The sequence below is a fragment of the Myotis nattereri genome, assembly GCF_964212035.1.
Source record: "Myotis nattereri genome assembly, chromosome: 8".
In the NCBI taxonomy this organism is placed as follows: Eukaryota; Metazoa; Chordata; class Mammalia; order Chiroptera; family Vespertilionidae; genus Myotis; species Myotis nattereri.
This window is the reverse complement of record NC_138083.1, coordinates 61803246-61829643: the sequence shown is the minus strand read 5'-3', so window position 1 is coordinate 61829643 and position 26398 is coordinate 61803246. Positions and strand designations below refer to the sequence as shown.

The window sequence follows — 26398 nt, the reverse complement described above, 5'->3', positions numbered from 1 at the left end:
ATACTCAACCAAGAAAATAAAAGAATATATATATATATATATATATATATATATATATATGACCTGTGCATGGAGGTATTGGTGGACTAGGAAATAGTGTGAGGAACTGTAAGAGGGCTGAAATCCGCTTAATGCAAACTTGGGCTGTAGAGGTAACAGCAGCTTTCCCTTGATTTTCAGTTTCTTTTGATTTCATTCATTCTTCCAACTGAAAATATGCTGCCACCTAAAGAATTTATTCTAATGTAAGACATTAATTTAACATGATGCAGAATGAACAAAGAAGCAGTCTTCAATAATTAAACAGCTTGCATATTTAAGGGCATGTCTTGCGTGCATCAGAAGTCCTGGTTAACAGCTGCAGACTACTTTGAAGGCAACTTAAAAGTGCAGTGATGACAAGAGATGGCAAATCATTGAATTAGGAATTAGAGAGTTTTGTCCTCTTAATATGCAAACAGATTTTTTTAAATGTGTCAAACAATCTAAGTTGTTGACAAAAAATGGAAATAACATTTTCTGAGTCCACATTGACATGGGATGGCAAAAAAGGCACTGAATGTTACAGAGAAGTTACCAGCAAAGAGGCTGATTGGAGAAAAGGAGTAGCCAAGCCCTCACTGTGGTGTATGGGGCAGTGTTGATGTGAGTGCTTCAGGAACCGGACCAACATGTGTCCACCAGGCCTGTGGCATGCACACCATGTGGTATGTGTCAGAACAGGTAGGCTTATTGATAGTTTCAAGGTACATACATCGATATAATTCCCATTGATGTAGTCTGAGTTGTTGTCTCCTTCTAAGGTCTGCAGCCTCACCCGGGAATGATCATCTGAAAAGGAAAAGGAAAACAATTAAAAGCAATCTGTTGAGATGCTCAGAGCCCGGGATTAAAAGAACATTACATGGAGACCATCAACATCCATGCTGCTTTAAAGATAAAGAGTTAAATACCACACTTTCTACATTTCTTATTTTGCTATTAAGACTGGTAATGCCCTAACCGGTTTGGGTCAGTGGATAGAGCGTCAGCCTGCGGACTGAAGGGTCCCAGGTTCGATTCCGGCCAGGGGTGTGTGCCTTGGTTGCGGGCACATCCTCAGTGGGAGGTGTGCAGGAGGCAGCTGATTGATGTTTCTCTCCCATCGATGTTTCTGGCTCTCTGTCCTTCTCCCTTCCTCTCTGTGAAAAATCAATAAAATAATATTTTTTTTTTAAAAAAAAGACTGGTAAGAATTTACAATTCTTTGCATTTCACAGTAAATCTCATTAACTTATTCTTTGATCATTTATGGATATGTAGAGTTGGGGGAAGTTTGAAATTTCTACAGAAGAGTCCTCTGAATCACAACGGAATTTTTTTCTTGGATTGAAAGTTTAGTAACTTCACTAAATCACATATAAGCCCTGAGATTTTGAAAGCTGCCTATGACATCCACCTTGACAAATGATGGTTATAAACCACAGCCCAGCCTTCTGGGAGGTGAGGACGTGGTTCTAACTTCAGTCATCGTCCATGATTTCTCTAAGCCCTCCCTCTGCACCTGAGGGCATACAGGCAGGTAGAACAAGGCTCTCCCCATCAGTCATGTGACTACATGAGACTCAATTATGCCAGCAAGCCTGAGCAATGCATCTGGAGAAGGGAATGACAGCACATGCCTCAAACTGGGCTACTTTAAGGATTAAACGAAAACACATTTAACACATTGTGCCAAGCATGATGTCCGACACACAAGTACTGGATAGGGGTTGTGTTTATGGTATTAGTCAACTATATTTAAATTATTTTCTGAATGAAAAATTTTCTCCACAAAGACCATTGAGAAATCTCAATTATTTCCTTGAAAATCTATATTTTAAAAAGAAAAGTTCAAAAAACCCTATAAGGCCAGATGTTTTCCTTTTTGCTCACTGTTCTATTCCTGACCCCAAGATTAAGGCCTGGAACATACCTGGTTTCCCCTCAATTTGTTTTTTTAAATGAATAAAGTGAAACTTTTACTGTGTGAAAAATCTGTGATATAAAAACTATTTTCCTAAATGAATGCTGTTTTTAGCAGAGAAATCTTTCCTTCCAAATAGATGACAGTAACCCAGGACTGGATGCAAATGCAGTCAGAATTTTTCTCAGGGTGACCTGCTTTACTATATTTTGCTAAAAACCCAAGGCTCCCTGTCCATAGATTGCTCGTGTTGTGTGGGAGGTGGGCCAGTGAGGTACAGGGTATGTGTGGATTGTTATGGCTTCTGTATTTGTTAGGAGAGCTGGTGCACACACATAGCTATTCCAGGGTGGAGCTATAAGCATTCCGCAGGTAAAGCCACTTGAGCCTCCCGGATGAAGGATGCTACAATAGAACTGAATCATGGCGGTTCTACACACATCGGGCTTTTAGTCAGCTCCTCTGGAGGGAGATTAGGTTTACCTCCCTGTAGTCCTCGACTTTCCCTGGGCAGTTTTTTAAAAGGCAGGCCCCGTGTTTACAGCCACCCAATCTTTAGAAGCAGGGCTGTCTTAGGATCTATTGCACCTCCTTGTCAGAATCCCCATCCACAGTTTATTTCTCTTAGACCTTCGGGATAAATGCCGCCCATTCCCCATGATTTACTACCCCTGGGCTTCTCAAATTGTTCACAATGTTCTCATTAAGGACTTCAATCTCTGACAAGACTGCGCTCTCATCTCCCATAAGCAGTGCCTTTGAAAGAGAGTTTCCCCATCATCTCCTACCATTTAGTCAGTTAACCCCTCAATTTTTTTAAAAAAATTTGGCTGCTACTTCTCCAAATTTAATTGCTCTACTCCTCTGATGATGGAGCAAGATATGTGTACAGAGTATTTCCTGAGCAGACTGAGATTGTTTTTCTTTTTCTTTATATGCCTAGTAGTATCTTCTCTTTATTTTAAAGCTGATTCTTCTAGTTTATAACTTCTTATGGTCAGAGGCCACATAGTGTCCATTCTCAATATCCCCAAGAGGCCTGGCCGGCGTGGCTCAGTGGGTGAGCATCGATCTATGAACCAGGACGTCACAGTTCAATTCCTGGTCAGGGCACATGCTCCGGTTGCAGGCTCAATCCCCAGTGTGGGGTGTGCGAGGGCAGCCGATCAATAATTCTCCCTCATCACTGATGTTTCTATTTCTCTTCCTCTCCCTTCCTATCTGAAATCAATCAAAATATATTTAAAAAATATCTCCAAGAACACCTTAGCCAAGGCCACAGAGCCCAATCTCAGCCTGGGCTGTACTGCCACATGTATCAGTCCTGCCCAACACCCAGCCAGTGAGCACAAAGCAGTGAACTCTGCCCCACTAATGAACATGGTGTCGTGATGGTCACAGATCCACCCTTAGAGCAGGTAAGCTGTGATCAGGCGAGTTTCACTGGGGCTCCCAGGGTGTTGCAAGGGTCCTGCTCTGGTTTTATGAGTGCTTACTTTACAACAATCTATTAAACTGTCTATGGATGTTTTATACCCCTTTCTGTACCTATATTTCACTATTTAAAAATAAGAGTTCACATGGAGGACATTATGCTAAGTGAAGTCAGCCAGTCACCAAAGGACAAGTACTGTAAAACCTCTTATATGAGATCCTAGAGTGTTCAGGATCACAGAGACAGAGTAGAATGGTGGATGGCAGGGCTGGGCGGAGGCGGGCAGTGAGTTGTTGCTTAATGGGCACAGAGTTGCAGTTTGGGAAGATGAAAAAGTTCTGGAGAAGGATGGTGGTGGTGGCTGCACAACAATGCGAATGAACTGAATGAACTGAACTGTACACCTAACAATGCTCAGGATGGTAAGGTTAATATTACATGCATTTTACCACAAGAAATTGAGAGTCCATTCTCTCCATCCCTCTCTTGTAGAACACTCCTTCATGTTCCCCTCGAACCCCAGATATCCTAGGAAACAGGTCTTTCAAAGGAGGGAAGGGAACCTCATGGACTTGCAGTCTGAGCCCTCGGGAGTCCCTCTGTTGGGCAGCCTCTCCTGAGATGGGCTAGTCCCCTTTCCCTGACAACATAGAGGCGGAGGTAGCAGTGACTCTATAGCTCCCTACTAGAGGACAGATATCCTATGTTATTCATGTGTACTTAGTAGATATGTTTAAGAACTATTGAAATGAGGTTTATGGAGTATTTTTTCTTTCAGTGATAAAATGTGTGGTTCATAGTAAGAACTAAGTAAAAGTGAGCTGTTGCTTGTATCATTACTGACAAGACTTTATTCAAGACCTGATAATTTTTCACCTGGACTACTGAATTCTTGCCTCTAGACTCCTCCCTCTCTGGTGAATCCATGCTGAGACCGTCTTTTCTAAAGCAGAATTTATTCTCTCCCCACCTAGTTTAAACCATTCAATGATATCAACAGGGAACTAATGACCAGTGGTCTTATAAAACAATAGACTGTGATGCAATCATTAAAAGGGTTACTCTGCCTTTACCTGGAAAGAGCTCTGTGGCATACTGTAGAGTGAAGTAGAGCAGGTCACACAGCAGCATGTCTCAGGGAGTCTATCTGTATGAAACTCTAGGTATTTGTACATGAGTGTAGGGATGCACGGTGGGATGACTGAAAGGATAGGTTTTCTGCTGGGTGGGAAAATTTGGGGTGATATTTACTTCCATCTTTGTGATTTTATGTACTACTTCAATTTTCTACACAGTTTATACTAATTTTATAGTGAGAAAGAAAACAATAGAGCTATCTTTATTTAACAATAATAAAGCCATCAACTTCAAGGCATAGAACAAAAAGAGATTTGAAGGAAACAGAAAATAGAAAGCTGGGTTTGAATTTTATTGGTGAGGTTCTGGGCAATTTCCCCCAAGTTTTCATTACTGCACATTTTTTTTTTAATGTGTATGAATGGCATTTATAATTGGGAAATAAAGAACCTACTTAGCCAGGGATGACTGGAATATGATCAAAAGCCAACTAAAATTTATGTTATAATTATAACTCAATGTTACCCATTAAGAAAGGTACAAAATCTGACATTTTGAGACACAATCTCCTTAAAGGCCTTGTTGCCATTCCTCTCATTTACTCCAAAAAAGCCTTTACTATATGAAATAGGACAAACATTGTATTTTGGGGGTAAGAAATAGGCACATAAAGACCTGTTATAAAGCATAACAAACTGCAGCCACATAGATCAGTGGGTCTCTCTTCCCAAAACAAGTATCAGCTATGAAATTCCTCAAGCTCAGAGATGGCTTGTGTTGTGGGGCATCCCAGGCATTTGTTTTGTGAAGTGGCCCCTCCACGTTGAGGGAGGTGAGGAAAGCCATGGAGAGTTCCGTCAGAAAAATGCCTTTCTTCAGCCACTCTCATGGACTGTGCAGGGAGCTATGATTTCAGGGAGGTCAGGTGCTCCCTGCAGCCCAAGGTCACCCATGTTTAAGCCCCATTTAGAAAAAAAACTAACAAAGTCCGTGAAATCTCTATGTATAAATGTTTCTTGTTTTTTTTTTTTTTAGTTTTAATAATCACAAAACGAAGTAACTACTCTTGAAGTAAAATTTAAAGTCTGTAACTACAGCTTTTGAAATATTTGAGTCTTTTATATATGATATAAATACAATGATAATCAGCTATGGAGAAATTCTAGCACTCTATACAGATTGTGAAAAGCATTTGTAAATATAAATTAATAAGTACTGTGATGAATAACTACATGTTAAAATTACAAATATAATTTTAAGCTATATAAATACAGATGGATGGAAATGGATAACTATTCACTGTTACCAAATTGATATCGTTTTATGTTAGATACAGATACTGTGCTTAATATAGTTCCAGTTTTTCTATCAAGGAAGTAGGAGATTTGTATACTTTAACTTGGCAAGAGAAACAATTAAATGGCTGTTTTCAGTGTAAAAAAAAAAAAGCATAACAAACCACTGCTCACTGGTGAACAATTATAATCTGCTGGTATGTATGTGTCCATGCATGCATGTATTTATAAATGAATATGCATGTATGCATTTGTGCATTTGTGTGTTCATGTATGTATGTATTTTTGGGTGTGCATGCCTGTATGTTTGCATTCATACAATAGAAGTGGGATAATGTGATATTTAAAACAGGTCTCTATGCTTTCAGCCCCTGAAACATGTTACTGATGCCATTTTCTTCAAGTAATATTACGTTTAAAACACTGCTCAGTAGCTTCAAATATTTTACAATTTTCATACTAAACACAACAGATATGGGTAACAGGCTTGCTTGCATGTGATTAGATATTACTACAGCAGCAGAAGTGGATCATATTATTGATAATCTTTCACCTCCAACCAATTTGTTCTTTCTGCTAAATGTTGATGACATATTTAAGGTAAATTAGAATCACAGTGATCTAAGTAACCTTTGCCCTCTGAGAGGAGATTGGAAATTCATTTTAATTATGATTGATCTTCAAATAATGGCTTTGCTCCTCCTATGGTTATATTCTTGCTGCTGCACTGGTTTCATGGTACAAGATGCAGAAAAGCCAAGTACCTTCTGGAAGTGCCTGGTGCCTCACCCCTGGGTGAGCCTGACTCCAGCCTCGTGACCCTGCTTGTGCCACCTGGGTGCTCAGGCCATGCAGGCTCTGAGCATGAGGCAAATAAGGAAACGATGAGTATAGCGGTGGGTGGCTAGTGTTAAACTTCAGTCTTGCTGTTGGTTTTAGATGCTACTAATTTACTCATGCCTTGTTTCTCTTTTTTACTTAGACATTTTCAGGAATTCCAATTCAGTATTCTTCAGATTCTCAGCAGGACCCCTGACTTTTATTTTGCCTGATTTTTCTAGATTTGCTTTTTGCCTTCCTAAACCTGGTGTAGCAATCAGTTTCTCCCTTACTCTCAACCAACTGAATTTTCATCCTCAAAGCTCTCCCTGCTAGTCCATTCTTATGTAACTAAACTCTAGTTTTCTGCTCCTCCCTTCACCTGCCTTTATACCAAAGCCAGGCCATGACGGAGTAGAGTCCTTAAAAGTGACACTGTAGGAGTCACTCACATAGCAGAGAGAAGCACCTGGCTATTAAAATAAAATCCTGGAAGAGTGGTCTTCAGCAGGGACCCTCAAGATTGGTCGAAAGAATCAGATGGACAGACTGGGTCAAAGCTTTCACTCTCTTCTTCTTGGCTATGTCACAATTAGCCGGGAAAATGGATAGGAGGGCCTGAGTAACCCAGTCGAAATGGAGACCAAGCTCAGTAGGGACCCCTCTCTTCTCCTTCATAAAGCTGTCTGTTCTCACTGTCTTATCTTCACTCATTGGCCTCCTCAACTTTCACCCACTCCATTCATAGCAGCTCCTGCAATGCTCATGAACAATCTCCTCAGGTTGCTACATCACAGTCTTCTCTGCACATATTCTGGCAGGACACTGTGGCATGCCCTTTGCTCCATGGTGCAGTGCTCCTCTGTATGGGTTAGGTGGTTTTGCCTGAGTATTTCTCCTTATTAAAGTCCCTCTAGACTCCCAATGCCCTCCATGCTCCCTCCACAGATAATCTTTCCATGTCAATGGCTTCCACTTCCACCTGAATACCCAAGATTCATTAATTTGTATTCATGCTCAGACGTTTCTCTTTGGGGTTTCAGAGAAGTTTATATAACCACCTACTTGGTATCTCATTTAAATGTTTCAAAGGCATCTCAATATTCCCCAGATTCAACTAATAGGTTTTCCCTGCTACCACCAACATCATGCCCACCTGAGCTCCCCTCCTATCTGAGTTAACAGTCGTCCTTCCATCTGTCCATCCATCCAACTGTCCTTCTATCCACCCACCCATCAATACTCCTGCTAGCCAGGAACACCAGAGTCACCTCACTCTTGAGTTCCCTACCCGACATGCTATCCATTCAGTTTGACCAATTATGTCTCTTGAATGCATCTACTTATCTTCTTTCTAGTCCACATTATCATTGCTTCCTGCCTGGGTTACTGAATCTCTTAACTAATGTCCCCTTCCACTTAATTATTTTACGTTATAGTTAGGTTAAATTTTCCAAAGGCAAATTTAATTTACAAACCTCACCCCTTCTCCTAAAAAAAAATTCTTTAATAAGGTTTTCCATGTTCTTATCTTAAGACTAAAATCCCTAATCTCCCCTAGAAGGCCCTGCAGGTCTGACATCGGCTTCCCTCTCTCTCTGGCCACCCGGCCTCTCTCTCCCCTCCCAGCTCCAGCCACCACCTGGCCTTCCTTCAGTTCCTCAAATGGAAGGGCTCCCTCATGCGAAGGGTCTGGTCCGCTCTCAGTAGAAGTAGTCTTCATTTCACGTCCTCAGGGAAGCCTTCTCACACCTCCTGAACAAGTCTACCCCCACTCCCCACTACGGGGTTTCACAGTACCATGTACCTCTCTTTGTGGCCCTTTATTTCACTTATTTGTATAATCACTTAGTTCATTTGTATAATCATTTAATTTTCTCCTCCCACCCCCGGGAATGGCAGTTTCCTGAGGGTGGGGCTTGTGTCTGTTGGGGCTCACTGCAGTCACCCAGCATCTTCACACCTCCCACCTCCCACCTCTCCCTTCGGTCAAGCTCACTCGGCTCCAGTGACATGACTCCTTGTTGCCCCCAACACCGAGCTGCGGCAGAACCACCCCCTCGGGGCCTCTGCTTGGACTGGCTCCCTTCCTCACCTGCATCAGGTATTACCAGCATCTTCTCCTCTCAGGGACTGCACTGACCACAAGGCTGTCTTTCTGTTACGTGTCTCACGTTCTAATATACACATTATACAGTTTACTTAGGGGTTGTTTCTCTGTTTGCCCCACACGCATGTTGAGTGCTATGTGGATGAAGAATTCTGTTTTGTTTCCCGCTCTCTCTTTGACACCTAGGATAGTGCCTGGCATGTAATAAGCTCTCAATAAGTATCTGCTGAAAGAATTCCTTTGGCTTGGCATGGAGCCTGGCACACGTCAGATCAATGTGTCTTTGTTGACTGGACCACAGAAAGGGGGAGGGAGCCTGGGAAGGGCCTGCAAGTTCTGGTATGACCTCTAATTGCCTGCCCCCAGAAAAGAGGACTCTTGGATGTAAGGGGCTTCCATGACCTGGGAGATTTGATATATGTCTTAAGTTCCGACTTAATTATAATTAAGAGAGTATCAAGAAGGTTATGCTTATGTGTGTGGTGTACTAATGGTGGACTGGGTATTAGTTTGTATTTGGAAAGGGCTAGCTCAGCACGTTTATAGTGTAAATAAGAAAAAAGTTTAACTTACTTAAGAGCAAAAGCCAATAAACAGTTTTAAAGCATCATTAAAAGCATTTTAGATTCCAACACGTTTGCAAAACAATGAATGTGATCATTACTAGTACTTCTCATATTCTCAGAAAAGCACTAATGAGAATCTCTAAGATATGTTGACTGAATCCCCCCATTGCTCATCCTAGTTAGCGGTGTTATTCCCAAGGCCTAGGTGCTCTGAAGCAGGCTCCCCAGTTAATGAAATCATCTTTCCGCAATTATATACGTTTGTGTGTGTGCCTGTGTGGGAGGCGGTAACAGCGCTATTCTTCTCTATGACTTAAAGATAACAGCCAGTATGGTGTGTGTGTGTGTGTGTGTGTGTGTGTGTGTGTGTGTGTATGATTTAGATACATACTTTCATTCTTTTTATTCCTCAAATCCTTCCACAACCTGAACAATTCTGTAGATGACCTTACACTGCCATAACTGAAGACACACAGACAGTCTCAGAGGGAACAGTTCCAAATGATGGCTCTCAAAGGGGCCCTAGGCACTGCACTGGCTTCATCAGATTTACCTGGGAAGCTCACACCCGGCTGGGACACCTCCTTAGCGAATAACTCAGCCTGCGAGGTCTAGCATGGAGAGTGGGCAAGGGCTGGCGCCTGACAGTTCTGGTATTTAAGCCAACAGTAGTGGTATTTTGGCAGCCATATGCGGTATTGAACTCACCCTAGTTAGCTGGGGTGGGTTAACAGTAGTATCTAAGTATTTGGATACCCTACTTTAGAAGTATGAATAATGGTTCGGCAGGTGGTCTAAGTGCTATCTCAGGACATGCCAGCACAGAGCCTTATATGAAATCATATTGATGACCACAGACAGCTCCAAAGGGACTTTAGAAAACAGACACTAGAAGAAAAGATAACCATTTGAAACAACACAATAAACCTGGAAGGCCTTATACTCTGCGACATAAGATAGGCATCAAAAAGAACAAGTGCACGATCTCATTTACATGTGGAATCTAAAAAGAATACATAGAAGCAGAGAGCAGAACAGTGGTTACCAGGGGTTGGGGGTGTGGAGAATGGGGAGATATTGGTCAAGGGTACAAAGTTACAGTTATGTGGGATGGGTAATTCTAGAGATGTAATGTGCAGCCGGATGACTATGGTTAATGACACTGGGTTGAACCTGGAAAGATGCTGAGAGAGTAGTTCCTCCGTTGCACCAGCCACATTTCAAGTGCTCACCTGGTAAGTGGTGACTGCACAGGAGAGCGCAGAAAGGCCATTTCCAGAATCCCAGAAAATTCCATTGGCCTGTGCTGCCACCGAATCTCTACAGTCCTACTAAGCAATGTGAACTCAGGAAAATAAAGTTCAATTGCACTTTCATAATCAATAGAGCTAATATATTGCTCCCCTGGACTATCCAAACCTTTCAAGTTTGTTCTTTTGAAAGTAATAAGACATGAGGAGCTAGATGCTCTCTGGGTCTATTCCTGCTTTTTTAAATTTTATTTATGTCTATTTAGAAATAGTACTAATTCTGTGAGTACCTTGTGCACACTTGGTGCAGATGGTGTGATTTAGAGCAGTTTAATGCAGGGGATGGATGGCTTCAGCCCTGGGAGAGGGAGGCTCATCAATCTACCACGTGTCCCAGCATCGTTACGGAACATTAATGAGGTTGGGCTCAATTTAAAAACCGTCCAGGGCATTATGGATTGGTAACATTCAGTTCCACAGGAACTGGGAATTTCTGAGATACAATCCTAGCTCTTTGGCTAATGAGTGTTGTGATATGGGGACTCTCATTTAACTTCTGCGTTTCAGTTTCCTGTCCTTAAAATGGGGCCATTACTGACCCACCTAACCCAAGTGTCCGGAGGATTAATGAGTTAATGGTTGCGGAGAACTCGGAGCTCCTTACAGCAAGGCGAGCCGGGTGTCATTATTTCTAGTCGCAGCTGGGTAACATTAGGACCGTTATGTTTACTCCTAAAACGCATTTTCTTTCTCAGCATTTTAACATTCCCGATGTTACCCAAACCTTAAATCTAACAGTGAAACTAGCCCCATAGCTAGACACACTGACATAGTGGGGGTATTTAGGTAGTTTTTCCTTCCTTTAATATGAACACGACGCCAGCGTCCCAGCAGGATGGAGCGGTAATTGCACTGTAAATTCTCACTGCTGGAGGCTGCTGGTCAATCTTCCCAGAAGCGGGAGGAAGTTACAGCCCAGCACAATTACACCGTCAATACTTACATGCAATGATATTCCCGTATCTGTTCTTCATTCTGTTCTCATCTTTCTTAGCAGAGTCCCATGGCGCAGACTGCCCTTCAAAGAAGCTCTGGAAGAAAGAGAAAAGTGACACCAAGAATGACAATGTGGCGCAGTAAACACAGGGTTTCAATGACACAGGATGGTCTGGAAAAATGTGCGAGGGCTCTGAAGGAAAAAACGTTCACGTGGATGAGATAATTGATGAAAGCGTTTTACATCTTAAACATTTCATTTAGCTTTTTGTTCTCTTTTAGTTAAGTGTTACAAACACAAATGGGGGCTAAAGGATGATCCCACAATTGATCGGCACAATCCATTAAAAATGGTTGTGTGTTCATCTCTATTCTACTGTAATATTTAACACAGAAAAGTGGAACATTTTTTTCTCAATTTCTGAATTATATTACCATTTTCCAATATCCTCCTAAGAGATATAAAAATATTGTTTTTCTTCCCAATTGCTAACTGAAAGAAGGTTATTTTTGGTTAAGACTGTGAAAGTAGGTAAGCTGAGACATCATGGATAAAATTCTTTAATAAATTCTGCTAGAGCTTAGATGTCCATTTATTTAAGGATTTGGTATTATTATACCCTGGGTCTTTAATCTTCATGTTATTAGCCATTTATATATATATTTTTTTCTTCTGTTCAAGTTATAATGAAAATGTCCTCTGCTGTCAGTTGACAAGTGAAAGAAACATCTGGGACTTTCATTTCTACTCCAGCTCACACTTATTTTACCTTCATGTGGTCAACTATATAAGGAGGTAATGAGAAGTATGGCAGCAAGAAGCATTTAGTAAAACTGATTTCCTGTCTTTGCCTCGAGCTATTCTTATACTTCTTGGCACCAACTGGGAAGGAGAGAAGGAGGAAGACATGAAGACAGAGCAGATAAAAGAGCACCATTCTGAAATGTGTTAGGGCCTGGAACTCACATCCTCTTACATGCCCCAGATGGCTTCCCAAACACTCTCCTTAGAACTGAAGCTCTTTTAAAAATATTTGTGTTGATTTCAGAGAGTGAGAGGAAGAGAGAGACAGAAACATCAATGATGAGAGAGAATCATTGATTGGCTACCTCCTGCACGCCCTGTACTGGGGATGGGACTGCAACTAGGGCATGTGTCCTGACCAGGAATCGAACCGTGACCTCCTGGTTTATAGGTCGGTGCTTAACCACCGAGCCACTGAGGCCGGGCTGAAGCTCTTTTTTACTCCCTAATCTCCATCCCACCTCTGGTGTTTGGCCACCATGGCTATTTCCACCAATTACCAATAGTTAGTGATTAGTCTGAGCTTATTATTCCTTTTTATGAGTCCAGTTATACCTTATTAGTTAATCTGCTTTCTAGTACTGCTGTGTTAGGGAGGGCTCACCTGCTCACAGACCCCACAGTGAGCCCTGCCCACCTGCATGTCACACAGACCTGACCTCTTGGTGGATGGTGCTCAGCACATTTGGCTGTGGACTCCCTGAGGACAGGGACTGTGTGGTCATCATTATGTTTGCACAGAGCCTCTGCCTCACAGTAAGAATCCAGTCATTAGTTACTAAATGAATGAACAACTTGGTGTTTTTTTTAATTCTTTATTTTTTAAAGTATTACATATGAATCTTTTTCCCCCATTGACGTCTCCTCACTCGTTCCCACCCCCACCCCAGCACATGCCCTCACCCCACTACTGTCTGTGTCCATAGGTTATGCTTATATGCATGCATATAAGTCCTTTGGTTGATCTCTCACACGCCCCTCACCCCCGTCGCCCCCCTGAAGTTGGATGGTCTGTTTGATGCTTCTGTGTCTCTGGATCTACTTTAGTTCATCGGTTTATGTTGTTCATTATATTCCACATATGAGTGAGATGATATGGTATTTATCTTTCTCGGACTGGCTTATTTCGCTTAGCATAACGCTCTCCAGGTCCATCCATGCTGAGCAACTTGGTGCTTTGGTGACAGTCTGTGAGGCTTTGATCTCAAAATAAAGCCTTACTTCAGTGGCGTAAGTGTGTGAGGGGTTCGAATGCTTGGAAACCTGAATGTGCACAGTTTGCAGATTTCATTCAGCTGCGTTGGGGCCCAGTTTGTGACCTGCTGTATAATACTGCTGTCACCATGCAGCTGAGCCCTCCTCAGAGGCTGGCTGGAAAGGAGCACTGTCCCCGGGACCAGTACTTCCCCACAAGAGAACAGCAGGGCACATCCTTTTTATCCTGCAGGAGCGAAAAGCTAACACCGCAAAGGTGAGAGTTAGAGTTTTAAACTGCCCATCTTAATTTAGTGTACCTTAGTCATGACCATCATAGACACCTTATTAGCATAATAGGTTTCACACTACATTTATCATTTAGGAAAAAGCATGGGGGCATACCAGGATTCCACGTACTATGTACCTATAGCTATAGACCCACACCATCCATTGCTAACTAAAGGGTAAAATACTCTATAATACAGGACAAATACAAATAAAACATTTCCAGGTTACTAATAAGTAAATAGAAATACAAGCATTAAAGCACTAGTTAATTTCATCTAGAATAAGACCATGATGTCATCAGGGGGTTTATTGAAAAATGTAACTTTTATTCTGCTATAAAATATGCATTTAAAAATTGCTTCAGGGATTTTAAATTTATGCTCTCTTTCTGAATAGTGTCTTTGTTATTCTATGAATGACTATTTCACAGTTGAGTAATAACTATTATTTAACTTCCCTTATAACAATTTAATTCTACTTTGAGCTTGTCGTGATGTAATTACCAATTTTGTCTCCTTCAGTCTTTCCCATCCATCTAAAGTTTTCAAATTTTGTCTTTTTGTAGAAAGATGAAAAAGGTCAGTGACTTTGAGGGAAATCACAACATCTTCCTGCAGATTCCTGGTCACTAGTTAACAGTATCTTGGTGTGTGTTTTGGGGAGCGGGGGTCAGTGATGAATTAGGAAAAAAGACACGTGTTAAACTAGTAGAGAAAATGCTCTTAGCCCATAGAGGCAAAGCCACAAGTCGCACGCAGATGCTCTCCTGTGGTAGACTGTGCTCACATCACAGCTGTGTTTCTTTAGCATCTGTGGTAACCCTGGATTTTAAAAACAGTTATTTTAATTTGCTTGTTTTCCTTTAACTGATAATCAGGAAACAGACACACAACAATGAAATGATAACCAATCTCCTTATATCTGGGCACTACCTGTAGCTCCTGGCATGTTTTCATAAGGGTGGGGCCCAAGTGCCGTCTCTCACCAGCACTAACTATGGTGAGCACCAGTAAGTCTTGCAGAATGAACCAGTCCATCTACTCAATTAATCCTCACGAGCAGCCAGGCACAGAGGGACTGCCTCCTCGCTTTACATGAGGGACATGACAGGTGGACAGACCACAACCAGCTCATAACAGGCCGACCTGGGTCAGATTCAACATATTCTGACTCTTAATCCACTGCTCTTCCTGCACCACCCCAACCCTGACAAGGAGTTTGAAGGGGAAACCAGTGTTAAACCTTCTTAGAAACATATGGCTAACAATCACTTTCCACCTCACCTCCTTGAAGCTTTGCGACAAGAAATATAAAAGATGTCAAGTGAACTTTGTTGAACTGTTGATCACTTTCACAAAAAAGAAAAATTTCTTCTCTCATAAGATAACGTGACCACTGCAGGAGGGCAAGCAGAAGGGGCAGTTCTTGCCATGCGCATGCCCAGCTTCCTGCCCAGGAATTATGTGAATCACTTTTAAGTGGCAAAATGCATTTTTTTCTTAAACAAAAGCAAAACAAACCATCAGAAAAAGCTGCCAAGAAAAGAACAGATAACTAGTGCCATCCATCGTCTCCCTACAGATATGATGACCTGGTCTTTCATTGTCTGGAACAGCTCTACTTCCAATTATATTGGCTAATCTCCCCATAAAAACATTTGCACTGTCAAGCCCATGTTTCTTTGTCCTTGGCTTGCAAAATAAGTAATATGCCTATGGGGATCCCAGGAAGAGGAAAAATGAACTTCTCAATCTGGTAACTTGGCTTTTTTTTTCCTTTTGATATGGAGATTACCATATTTTTTTTTCAAAGATGGACCCAGTTTTAAATGCTACTGGAGTATGAATTTTTGTTAGCATATTTTTAAAGCATCTGAGAAAATATTTACCTTAGACTTCAGATTCCCTCTTCTGCCCAAACTAGTACAAAGGTAACTGTTTACATACCTAGTAGCTCTAGAACCACTAGGCATGCGGAGAAGCTGTGACGTGACATGCGGGTCTTTAGCACTGTGATCCCCTGGTGGCTCTCCTGGCTGGGGAATTCTGAGCAAGAACAATCATCAGGACAGGAAGGCGGCTCATCAGTGCTGTGGGACTCTGCTTCCTGTCTGGGCCACAGCGAGGCCTGCCCCGGTGTACGACCCCAGAGGCAGCCAGGCACTTCCTCCATCCCTGCTCTCCTGAGACTCTGAAGAGACGGAGCCTTCTCCCGCTACCCTGTGACTCACCTCCTTATGATAAATATATATATATATATATATATATATATTTTTTTTTTTTAATTTTTTTTTGGGGTAGAACATGAGATAAACCCACATGCAGTATATGCCTGAGGAAAATTAGGTAATTTTGTTAGGCAATCAGCCTACTATGTCCTATTTCACATCCTTTTTAGCTTTTAATAAATTAGGCCAATCAACACACATTTATGTGATTTTCTCCTGTGCATTTTTTTTTGGGGGGGGGGGCAAGAACAAAAGCTTCTTTAGCTATTATTTTCATCTTCAAGAAAACCAAAAGTTATCTCTGTTCCTTTAAAACTATGGACACTGAATTACTGAATGCTTTGAAAAGAATTCTACTCTGAACCAATTTTCTTGGGAAACAAGTTTATTGCCACCTCATTTACGTGGTGTCTAGAGAAGGGTTGGTCCTATCACATTTGTTGGAAGGAAAGACAACCCGGTTTTGAATCCTCCTCCTGAGAAAGCGAGAACTCTGATCCCAAAAGGCATCCGAGGGCTGACTCCCGAGCATGTGCCAACGCAGGCCTCTGGCCACTGGGGTACTCTGCTTATCTGCCCTTACAGTTCTCTCCCCCCCGAACAAACTTTCATGTTGTTCAAGCTTAAGTACAACCTCTAACTCCGCCTTAATTTCTCAGTTTTTGCTTGACAAAAGTATGAGCAGGTTCACTGAAATCAAATTCAAACAACGCACAGGCGTGACTCTGAAAAAGAGGCCCCGTGAGAGCCACAGCGGAGGTGACTGAGAGAAGAGTGGCTGAGGCCACCCCACAGCAGCTGCTGACTCCCCACCTGGGAGCAGCCGCACAAGGACAAGCTGGGGAGACAGACCAGCATAGCTCATGCTCCCAGCACACTGTGTACGGGAGGAATTTTAAACCTAATATGCACAGTTAGGCAATATTTAGTGTTTAGGGCAGATTTTTAATATGCAGATACAATTTAACACACCGACTATGGACTTTTATTATTAAAAAACCCCACTTTATGTATTTGGGGGATTTGAGTTAATGGTCTCACTGTACCTTCTGCGAGAATTTTCATAAATATACTTATGGTTTGATTCTACTTAAAATGTAATTAAAGTGTTTCCTCGGACTACTTTAGCTCATCCATACTGAAAAAAGGCAGCAAACGCGGGAACAACTCTGAAAGAGCAATACGTCTCTGAAACAATAAAAATGAAACCAGGCAAGCTCCAGTGAATACCAATGACTGCTCCACTTCAGGATGCTGCTCTCCACGGGCACAGAGCAGAAGGAAATCGAACATCCTGCACACAGTCATTTTTTTCTGAACAGAAAACATGTTTTCGTGATTCAATAACCTCCTCCCCCATTCCTCCCACCACCGTCATTTTCCACAGCATATAATTATACATCTCAGTTGCCCACCTCAAGAGAACATTACTCCAAAACGATGCAGTCTGTTAAAAAAACGCCACAGCTCCCAGATATTAAAAAAGGAGAAAACAATTCTACGCAACAGAGAAGCGGCCAGGAAGAAAAGGATGCAGGTCAAGGCTGAACGCAACGTGCTGTGTGCTTCAGGCACTGCAGGGTCAAGTTAGAGAAGCTCCTGAAATGGAATTTTCCCTCCCTTTCTCATATGAATAAAACTGTGCACGTAAAAGGACTGAAATCTTCACCCGGAAAGAAGGAAGATGAACTCACTGGGGCATGCAAAGCCTCTGAACTGTCTTTGTTTTCTGCTCATCCTTCTCCTTTGGTTCTTCCGAGCGCTGCATTTTATTAGGTCCATATCAGCTACTTATTGCTGTCGCACTAAAACAACTGGAGACGTCTCACATGGCCTGGCGGGCCACCGAGTGGCGTGCCCATGGGAAGGGGGCCCCAGAAGCTCAGGCCCAGGGGCAGCAGTGGTCACCAGTCACTATCATTAGCCAATGTCCTGGAAGGAGGCAGTCGCATGAAGCCAAAAGAAGTGGGGACTAGGCAAAAACAAGGCTGAAGACACACAAATGTATTGTTTTTATTGAAATCTAAATGGGATATTCTGATATATTTATTTACTTTTTATATTTTTATTGATTTCAGAGAGGAAGGAGGAGGGAGAGAGAGATAGAAACATCAATGATGAGAGAGAATCATTGATCAGCTGCCTCCTGCACAACCCCTACTAGGGATTGAGACCCCAATCTGGGCATGTGCCCTCACTGGGAATTGAACTTTGACCTCTTAGTTCATAGGTTGACACTCAACCACTGAGCCATGCCTGCTGAGCAATATTCTGATATTTTAAAAAAGTTGCTAATCCATCTCAGCATTTCAAATGGCCACACTTTATTGCAACTTAATCCAGCTCCAAATTTTGCAGAATATTTCTGTTTTGCAGGATCCAGGCAGATGATGACTTCAACAATAGTTGTCACACTGCCTTCCTTTACTTAACATCTCTTTCTCTTTTGATGATTGAACTGAGGTTTGCAGTCTAAAAATATTATATGATGTTTTTGTGCCCAGAAACATCCCCCCACCCCGCCACGATGTTTGGCGGAGCTTTAGAACATGTTTTATATCCTGGTGAATATTACTCAGGCTGAATGAATTTTCACAGCAATATCATATTCTTCCCCTTGAGTAATATATGCTTTTGGGGTTTTTTAAGCTTTAGCAAGTAAGGCTTTTTATTCCTACCACATAGATATGGAGATTTCAGATCAGAGGCAGGAATGGCTGGCCTGAGATGATGCAGACCATAAGCAGGAGAGCTGGGACCTGAACTTAGTGCTCCCTAACTTGGCCACAAAGCTGGCCTACAGCACATGGCTTTGTGCCCACCGTATTGCATTGTGCACACAGCATTCTGAGATCACCCTTGCCACGGGTCATAAGCCACCAAGCATTTCTGGTTTCCACATTTAATAGAATAAGCCCGCTCAGTTATTGTTTGCACAGTGATTTTCCTGTGCACCCTGGAGGGACCCTCAATCCACCTGCTCTTTACATTTGCCCAATTTCAAAGTCCCCTTTTTTCCACCTGCAGAATCACTGCAGTAGTAAGCTCTCATTAATGATGTGACATAGCCCTCAAGTGTATCAAAGCAGAAACATCTGAAAACCATGATAAAGTGGCCAGAGAGGGTAAAAAAAACAACACTCTTTACCCGAGTGATAGAAGAAAAAGTGATGGGGATGGGCACCGCGGAGCACTGGCTGATGCTGAGCTTTCCTTGGACAAGAGGAATATTCTGAATTATTGAGACTGATGCACAGTAAGGCGGCTTTTAAAAGGGGGCTCTTTTGATATAATTGGGGTGAGTTCTGGTTGAGGAGGGTGGTTGCTCAGGGATACTCAACCCTTTCCTGGCCTGCATTCCTCTCCCCGTTCCCTGGAAGAGAGCTTAATGACAAAGATTCCCCAGTTCCAGCAGGGCCCAGCCTCCTCGTGTTTAGGATGCCTTCTCAGGGCCGGACATCTCTGTCTTTTTACACGTGGCAAAGTTCTCACCCACTAATGTTGCAGAGGCCACTGAGAGTTTTGGGGAGTCCTTGGTTCCTTGGCACTTGCCCCTGAAGGGGGAGTACAAGGACCCATCACAAGAAGCATTTTGCTCAGTTTCAAACTCCAAGGCTGCATGTGCAGACTCGTCCCGATAGTCCCTGCTGCTCATTATGCAGTGAGGATGGGCAGTGGGGGGCTGGACTGCAAGGCTTACGTCTGTGTTCATATTCATTATATAAAACTTGGTTGAAGATTACTTTTTGGGATTGGGCATTGCCCATCTCATGATCATGGTGTACATCATGATTAATGAATTTTGTAAAGCTGCTGGAACTTGGACCTGACCTTTATCATTGCATTACTCAGACAACTCCAAGAAGGCCACAGTGTCAAAACAGTGATGTGAATGAGCAACTTGTCACAAATGGTATAAAAAGAGGGTTGCTCTATTTAAAAGGCAGGTGAAAATATCTGATTCAACTGCTTTGCAGTTTCTCTAAATTACTCTGGGTTTGAGTCCTACCTCCAGGATTGCCACCTACATTTCAGAGAGATAGCCATGTTCATTTCCCCTCAGATGCAGATATTGCCAGGGTTTGAGATGTTAGTACCACTCAAGGACTGTAATTTCCTCCACCTCTGCATCTGCTCTGGAAGAGTGATTGTCAGTGAGCTTGTGCTAAACGTGCCCAGATATTTAGAGATGAGCAGGAGTCCCTCCATGGAAAAAGACTTCCCTAAAGCATCTAGAGAACAAATGGATATTTTTGCAGCAATGTAGCTGCTTCTTTCCTTTTGAGAGCAGCCAGAATAGGTGAGTTCCTATTTATCATTATTGTAATAACTTTCTACCTGGTTGCTTCACTGCCCTCCAGCTTTCAAAAACACACCTGGGCACTCTGGCCAGTATGGCTCAGTTGGTTGAAGCATCTTCCTGTACACCAACAGGTCACTGGTTCCATTCCATTCAGGGCACATACCTAGGTCATGGGTTCGGTTTCCAGTCGGGGCATGTGGGGGAGGCAACCAATCAATGTTTCACTCTCACATTGATATTTCTCTCTCTTTCTATAAGAAATAAAGTATGTCCTTTGGGTGAGGATTTAAAAAAATTAGAAATACACCTGGTTACCTGCCACATACCTATTTGAAAACCTAGCAAATCTCCCTGCTGACAACATGGCTGTCACAGGACTGGTGGGCGGAACTTGTGCAGCCACACAGTGCGTAGTAAGTGCTCATGAGGACCAGCAAGCACTGTTCTCGTTCTCATATTAAAGCTTGAGACTTTGATGACAATATATCCTTTTGGCTTGGCTGCCATGTTTGTCACTGTTTCCTTGGCAATAATCCCTGTCAATTTTTCCTCCCTGGCTCTATATTTTTCTTCCACTGATTCTACCTAGTGTTTAGAAGTGGAGTTATTGTTGTTTTGTTCTTGCCCCTCTCTTAAAAATCAAACATCCTTTGTAAGGTATTTCTTAGAGAGCTGTGGGTTTTAAAACGTCCTTCACCACAGAAATCACAGTACATAAGCTCCATCAAATGTGATTGAAAATCCAAGGGTATTTTTTTAGACATGACTTGGAAATGAGTAAGTGTGCCAAAAAAAGGAATCTTAATGAGAGATTTGTGACTCTCTTTTTGACATCGATTAATTTATAAAACCTATCAGCATAATTCCCAGTACTAAGTCATGATGATTGAAGATAAAAATTCAGAAGGAAGAATTATTTTACAAATTTGGACATCAAGGTTAGAGATTCTTTTCAAACAGCTTAGTGAAGAATATTGCATCTCCACTTACTGTGTCAGAAAGTTCAATTTCTTCTCTTAAAAGTAAACATTTTAATGGAAAATTAGATCCACAATGAAATTAGAGTCACAGCTGATCTCCTTTATTGACTGATGCTTAGCCACACATTTCTATTGAAGGTTTTGGACACTGTCACTTTGGAGGTCCATAGAGGAAAGTCTAGGCTCTTAACCTTGGTCTCCAGGCATGAGGAGGAAATTCTGAACAGAATCAAAACCATGAGCCTCCACCCGGCACAGAGAAGAAATCTTGGCATTGTGGACATTTCTAAGAGTTGACGATGATCATTCCTCCCGAGAGACAGAGCTACTCGCAGCCTCCCTGGACAGTCCTAAAAGGACTAACTCACCCATCAAAACAGAGCGAGCACTATCGGTTAAAATCATCTTGCTACTTGGGTGGAATGCCTTATTCACCTGAGTGCGCTCTCTATAAACTGTTACCACCTCATTAAGATATTTTTGGGAAGTTGAAGTAGGTGAAGGAAAAGAGGAAACAAGAATCTCAAAGGCAAGTAAAAATGACTGAGGCGCCAGCAGCAATACACCAGTTCTTCCCAAATTTTACCACTTGTGTACCACCTTCACCATTTCCCACCACCCCTCCCCATTTCCCTTTACTTTGTCTAAGTATTTAAAGTTAACTATTGTGTATTTAAATACATTTATTTGGAAATGAAATTTCATACCACTATAGAAAATGGAAAGCCAAAATATTTACCGCAGTAAAGATAATAGAAAAGGTAAATAAAAAACAAAACAAAACAATGGTATTAATTCCAGCCCAGCTACACTGCTTGGCTATGTTCTTAGCCCAAGGCTCTTGTTTGCGGGGTGAGAGGGATGCAAAAGACACTCTAAAGCCAAACCAAGACTCACCAATGAACCGAAAGACTGAAAGAACTAACCAGACAGGCGATCGCTTTCTCTCCCTGTAATTCAGTACTGTTTAGTCCTTGAGAGTGGGTCTCCTTAAAAGTCACTGTGCATCACCAGTTGTTTGCAGAGCCTACTTGGGGAGAACTCTGAATTCATCATCAGTCTTGGCTCACAACACACGTTACAGAAGAGGGAAGAAGAGCATGGGGGTACTTAGGACCTGTTCTTAAAGAGGGTTTTAAAAAATGATATGATTGTATCTCATTTTAAATAAATTGCTGTCATGATTGAGGGAGAATAACAAAAAGGCACATTTTATGTGGAGTGCATTCTACTCAGAATTTAAAAAAATTCCTCTAATGTTCTATAGTATAGTTTTTTGTTGTTTTTTACAATCATAATCTGATGAAAGAATAACAATTAGTTTTAGTGCACGAAGGTCAGATGCTAAAAGGAAATAGCCAAAAGTTGTATTTAGAATCTGCTGATACTTTGAAAAATGAAGAGTTGGCCCTAATTCAAGGAACCAGATATTAGATGAAAACCTTGGGGATGCATAGTTCAATTTTTTATTAAGAATTATAAGGTTTAGGACTAAACTAAAATAAGATGCTATTAGACGCACTGCCTTAAAACATTTAGACCCGGCAAGAGAGTTAAAAGTAAATTAAAGTAAACTTCAGGGTCAGTTTTCAAATGCAAACAACAAAGACCTTAGTGCCCTTGGAGGACCTATATTACCAGCTCAATCATAACAGAATGAACCTTCACACAATGTCCTGAGACTGTTGTTTCAGCAAAGAAAATTCCTGAAAGGAGATTTGAATTTTTGCCAAGAAGTGTTATAAGGAAAAAACTTTGGCAAAAAGATTTTGATTACATATGAATTCTTTTCATGAAATCACAATAAGCTATCAGTTCAGAGGTATTTAAAACAACAGATACTATTAACAATAGATGACATTAAGAATAACATAAGCACAGCATACTTGCTTTGTTCTAAACATTACTCTAAATATAGATTCTAAATAATATTCTAACTATGCTAAATACAAATGCTAAATATTATTACACACTATTGCATATCTGTAACTTATCTATAACATTGATTGCATTGATATCTTAATAGACATGAATCCTTCAATTATTTTCCTGTTATAGCTGTAACTTGTGCTCAGATAAATGATTCCAGCATATTTATAAATATAGGTCAATCTTATGATTATTACCACCACCTTATAATATCTCAATGAGTTAAGGACCATTGGTAACCAATATGTTTGAAATGAATTATAAATTATTCTAAGGAATAACAAAAAAAAACACACCTTTTTATTTTGAAACATTATAGGTTCATAGGAAGTTGCAAAGAATAGTACTGAGAGATTCCATGCACTCTTCAGTTTGATGCAATGGTTACCAATAATTAATTAATAATTGTAGTACAGTATTGAAATCAGGAAATGGAAATCACGTATAATAAGTTCTATGCTCTTTTATGGGTGGGGGGAGGGATAGACATTTTCATTTCTCTGGGATAAAAGCTGGGGAGTGTGATTTGCTAGGTTGTACAGTAAATGCATGTTTAGTTTTTAAAGAAACTGCCAACTATTTTCCAGAGTGGGAGTGGCTCTACATTTTACATTTTTACCAGCAATTTGTGAGCAATCCAGTATCTCTGCATTCTCACCGGAATTGACGGTTGCTCCTATTTTTTACTTTAGTGTTCTAATATTTGTGTAGTGATATCTCATTGCAGTCTAAATTTGCATTTCTTAATGGCTAATTATGTTGACTCTCTTTTCATGTGTTTATTTGATATTCCTATACCCTATCCTTTGGTGAAGTCCTTTGTCAGACATGTGGGCTGCAAATATTTTTCCCAGTTTATGGCTTATTTTCTCATCCTTTAAATACAATATTTCATAGAGTAAATATTTTTAATTTGATTAAGTCCAATTTCTTGATTTTTAAAAATGGATCATGGTGTGATGGTATAAAAATTCTTCACTAAGCATTAGGTTCCCCCCCCCCCCAATAGCTTTTATTTAATTTATAACACTATAAAAGTCTATAAGGTCTTATAGTTAATAAATTGGATAGTAATTATAATTAAATAATCAACACTGAATCAGTGAATCAGTGATTGCAGTGTCAGTATCAGCACTTCAGACATTAGGAGGCATGTTCATAAATATATCACACAGGCTCTCCAAGATGACTCTTAGGTGCTCTTCTTCCCCTACTCCACTTCTAACTGAATGAATTGGGATGTGGCCCTTCATTCAAACAGTAAAATGAAGAAAATCTTTGTGGATCTTTCAGGATACATGAGAGCCCAAGGTTGTAGTAGTGAATTAATAGGAAAGGCTGAGTGAGAAAGGAACAAGAGATGCTAAGAAGTAAAAAGGAGAGAATGAAAGCATCAACAGTAATGTAGGTCCAAGATAAAGGGCATAATGACAGTTTTCTTCTAGGACTTTCTTTGTTCCAGTGTCTGTGGGATATGATGTTGCTCTAGCCAGATGGCCCTTCCCTTGCCTTGCTTTGCTAAATTGATCTATTATAACTCAGCTCAAACCTACTACTTCCATGCATTTTCTTCTCCAGTTTCCACTGATTGATCCCTTCAAAATTCTATTGTACTTATATGTGCCACTTACATTTTTGTTACAGATCAGATATGTAACATTTTTTTAAATTATTTTATTTTATTTTTTTAAAATTAAATCTTTATTGTTCAGATTATTACAGTTGTTCCTCTTTTTTCCCCCCATAGCTCCCCACCACCCGGTTCCCACCCCACCCTCCACCCTCATCCCCCCTCCCACTGTCCTCATCAATAGGTGCACGATTATTGTCCAGTTTCTTCCAGCATCCCCCACACCCCTTTTCCCCCCAAGAATAGTCAGTCCACTCCCTTTCTATGCCCCTGATTCTATTATAATCACCAGTTTATTCTGTTCATCAGATTATTTATTCACTTGATTTTTATTTTTATTTTTTATTTTTTTTCCTGTAGACATGATACATTTTTATTAAATTTATTTCTTTTTTTAAATTAAATCTTTATTGTTCAGATTATTACATTTGTTCCTCTTCCCCCCCCCCCCCATAACTCCCCTCCTCCCAGTTCCCACCCCACCCTCCGCCCTCACTCCCCACCCACTGTCCTCATCCATAGGTGCACGAGTTTTGTCCAGTGTCTTCCCGCATCTCCCACACCCCTTACCCCCCCAAGAATAGTCAGTCCATTCCCTATCTATGTCCCTGATTCTATTATAATCACCAGTTCATTCTGTCCATCAGATTATTTATTCACTTGATTCTTAGATTCACTTGTTGGTAGATGCATATTTGTTGTTCATAATTTGTATCTTTACCTTTCTCTTCTTCTTCCTCTTCTTAAAGAATACCTTTCAGCATTTCATATAATGCTGGTTTGGTGGTGATGAACTCCTTTAGCTTTTCCTTATCTGTGAAGCTCTTTATCTGACCTTCAATTCTGAATGATAGCTTTGCTGGATAAAGTAATCTTGGTTGTAGGTTCTTGGTATTCATCACTTTGAATATTTCTTGCCACTCCCTTCTGGCCTGCAAAGTTTCTGTTGAGAAATCAGCTGACAGTCGTATGGGTATTCCCTTGTAGGTAACTGAGTTTCTTTCTCTTGCTGCTTTTAAGATTCTCTCTTTGTCTTTTGCTCTTGGCATTTTAATTATGATGTGTCTTGGTGTGGTCCTCTTTGGATACCTTTTGTTTGGGGTTCTCTGCGCTTCCTGGATTTGTAAGTCTATTTCTTTCACCAGGTAGGGGAAGTTTTCTGTCATTATTTCTTCAAATAGGTTTTCAATGTCTTGCTCTCTCTCATCTTCTGGCACCCCTATAATTCTGATGTTGGTACACTTGATGCTGTCCCAGAGGCTCCTTACACTATCTTCATATTTTCGGATTCTTTTTTCATTTTGCTTTTCTGGTTGGGTGTTTTTTGCTTCTTCGCATTTCAAATCTTTGACTTGATTCTTGCGCTCCTCTGGTCTGCTGTTGGGAGTCTGTGTAATATTCTTTATTTCAGTCAGTGTATGCTTAATTTCTAGTTGGTTCTTTATCACAACATCGAGGGTCTCATTAGATTTCTTGAGGATCTCACTACATTTATCGGCAGTTTTTAGAAAATTATTGAAAGACCTTAAAAGTGTGGTTTTGAGCT

General features: G+C 41.1%; 1 protein-coding gene across 1 annotated transcript in view; it reads right to left on the bottom strand.

Annotated features, from left to right (window-relative positions):
* The window catches only part of PTPRM (protein tyrosine phosphatase receptor type M), a 482851-nt gene that overhangs the window by 76044 nt on the left and 380409 nt on the right, over positions 1-26398 (bottom strand). Inside the window, exons 19-20 of the mRNA XM_081097861.1 lie at positions 11501-11588; positions 755-831 (exon numbers count right to left, since the gene is read on the bottom strand). Coding sequence (XP_080953987.1) covers positions 755-831; positions 11501-11588 — 165 coding nt within the window. The remainder of the gene's footprint in view (positions 1-754; positions 832-11500; positions 11589-26398) is intronic.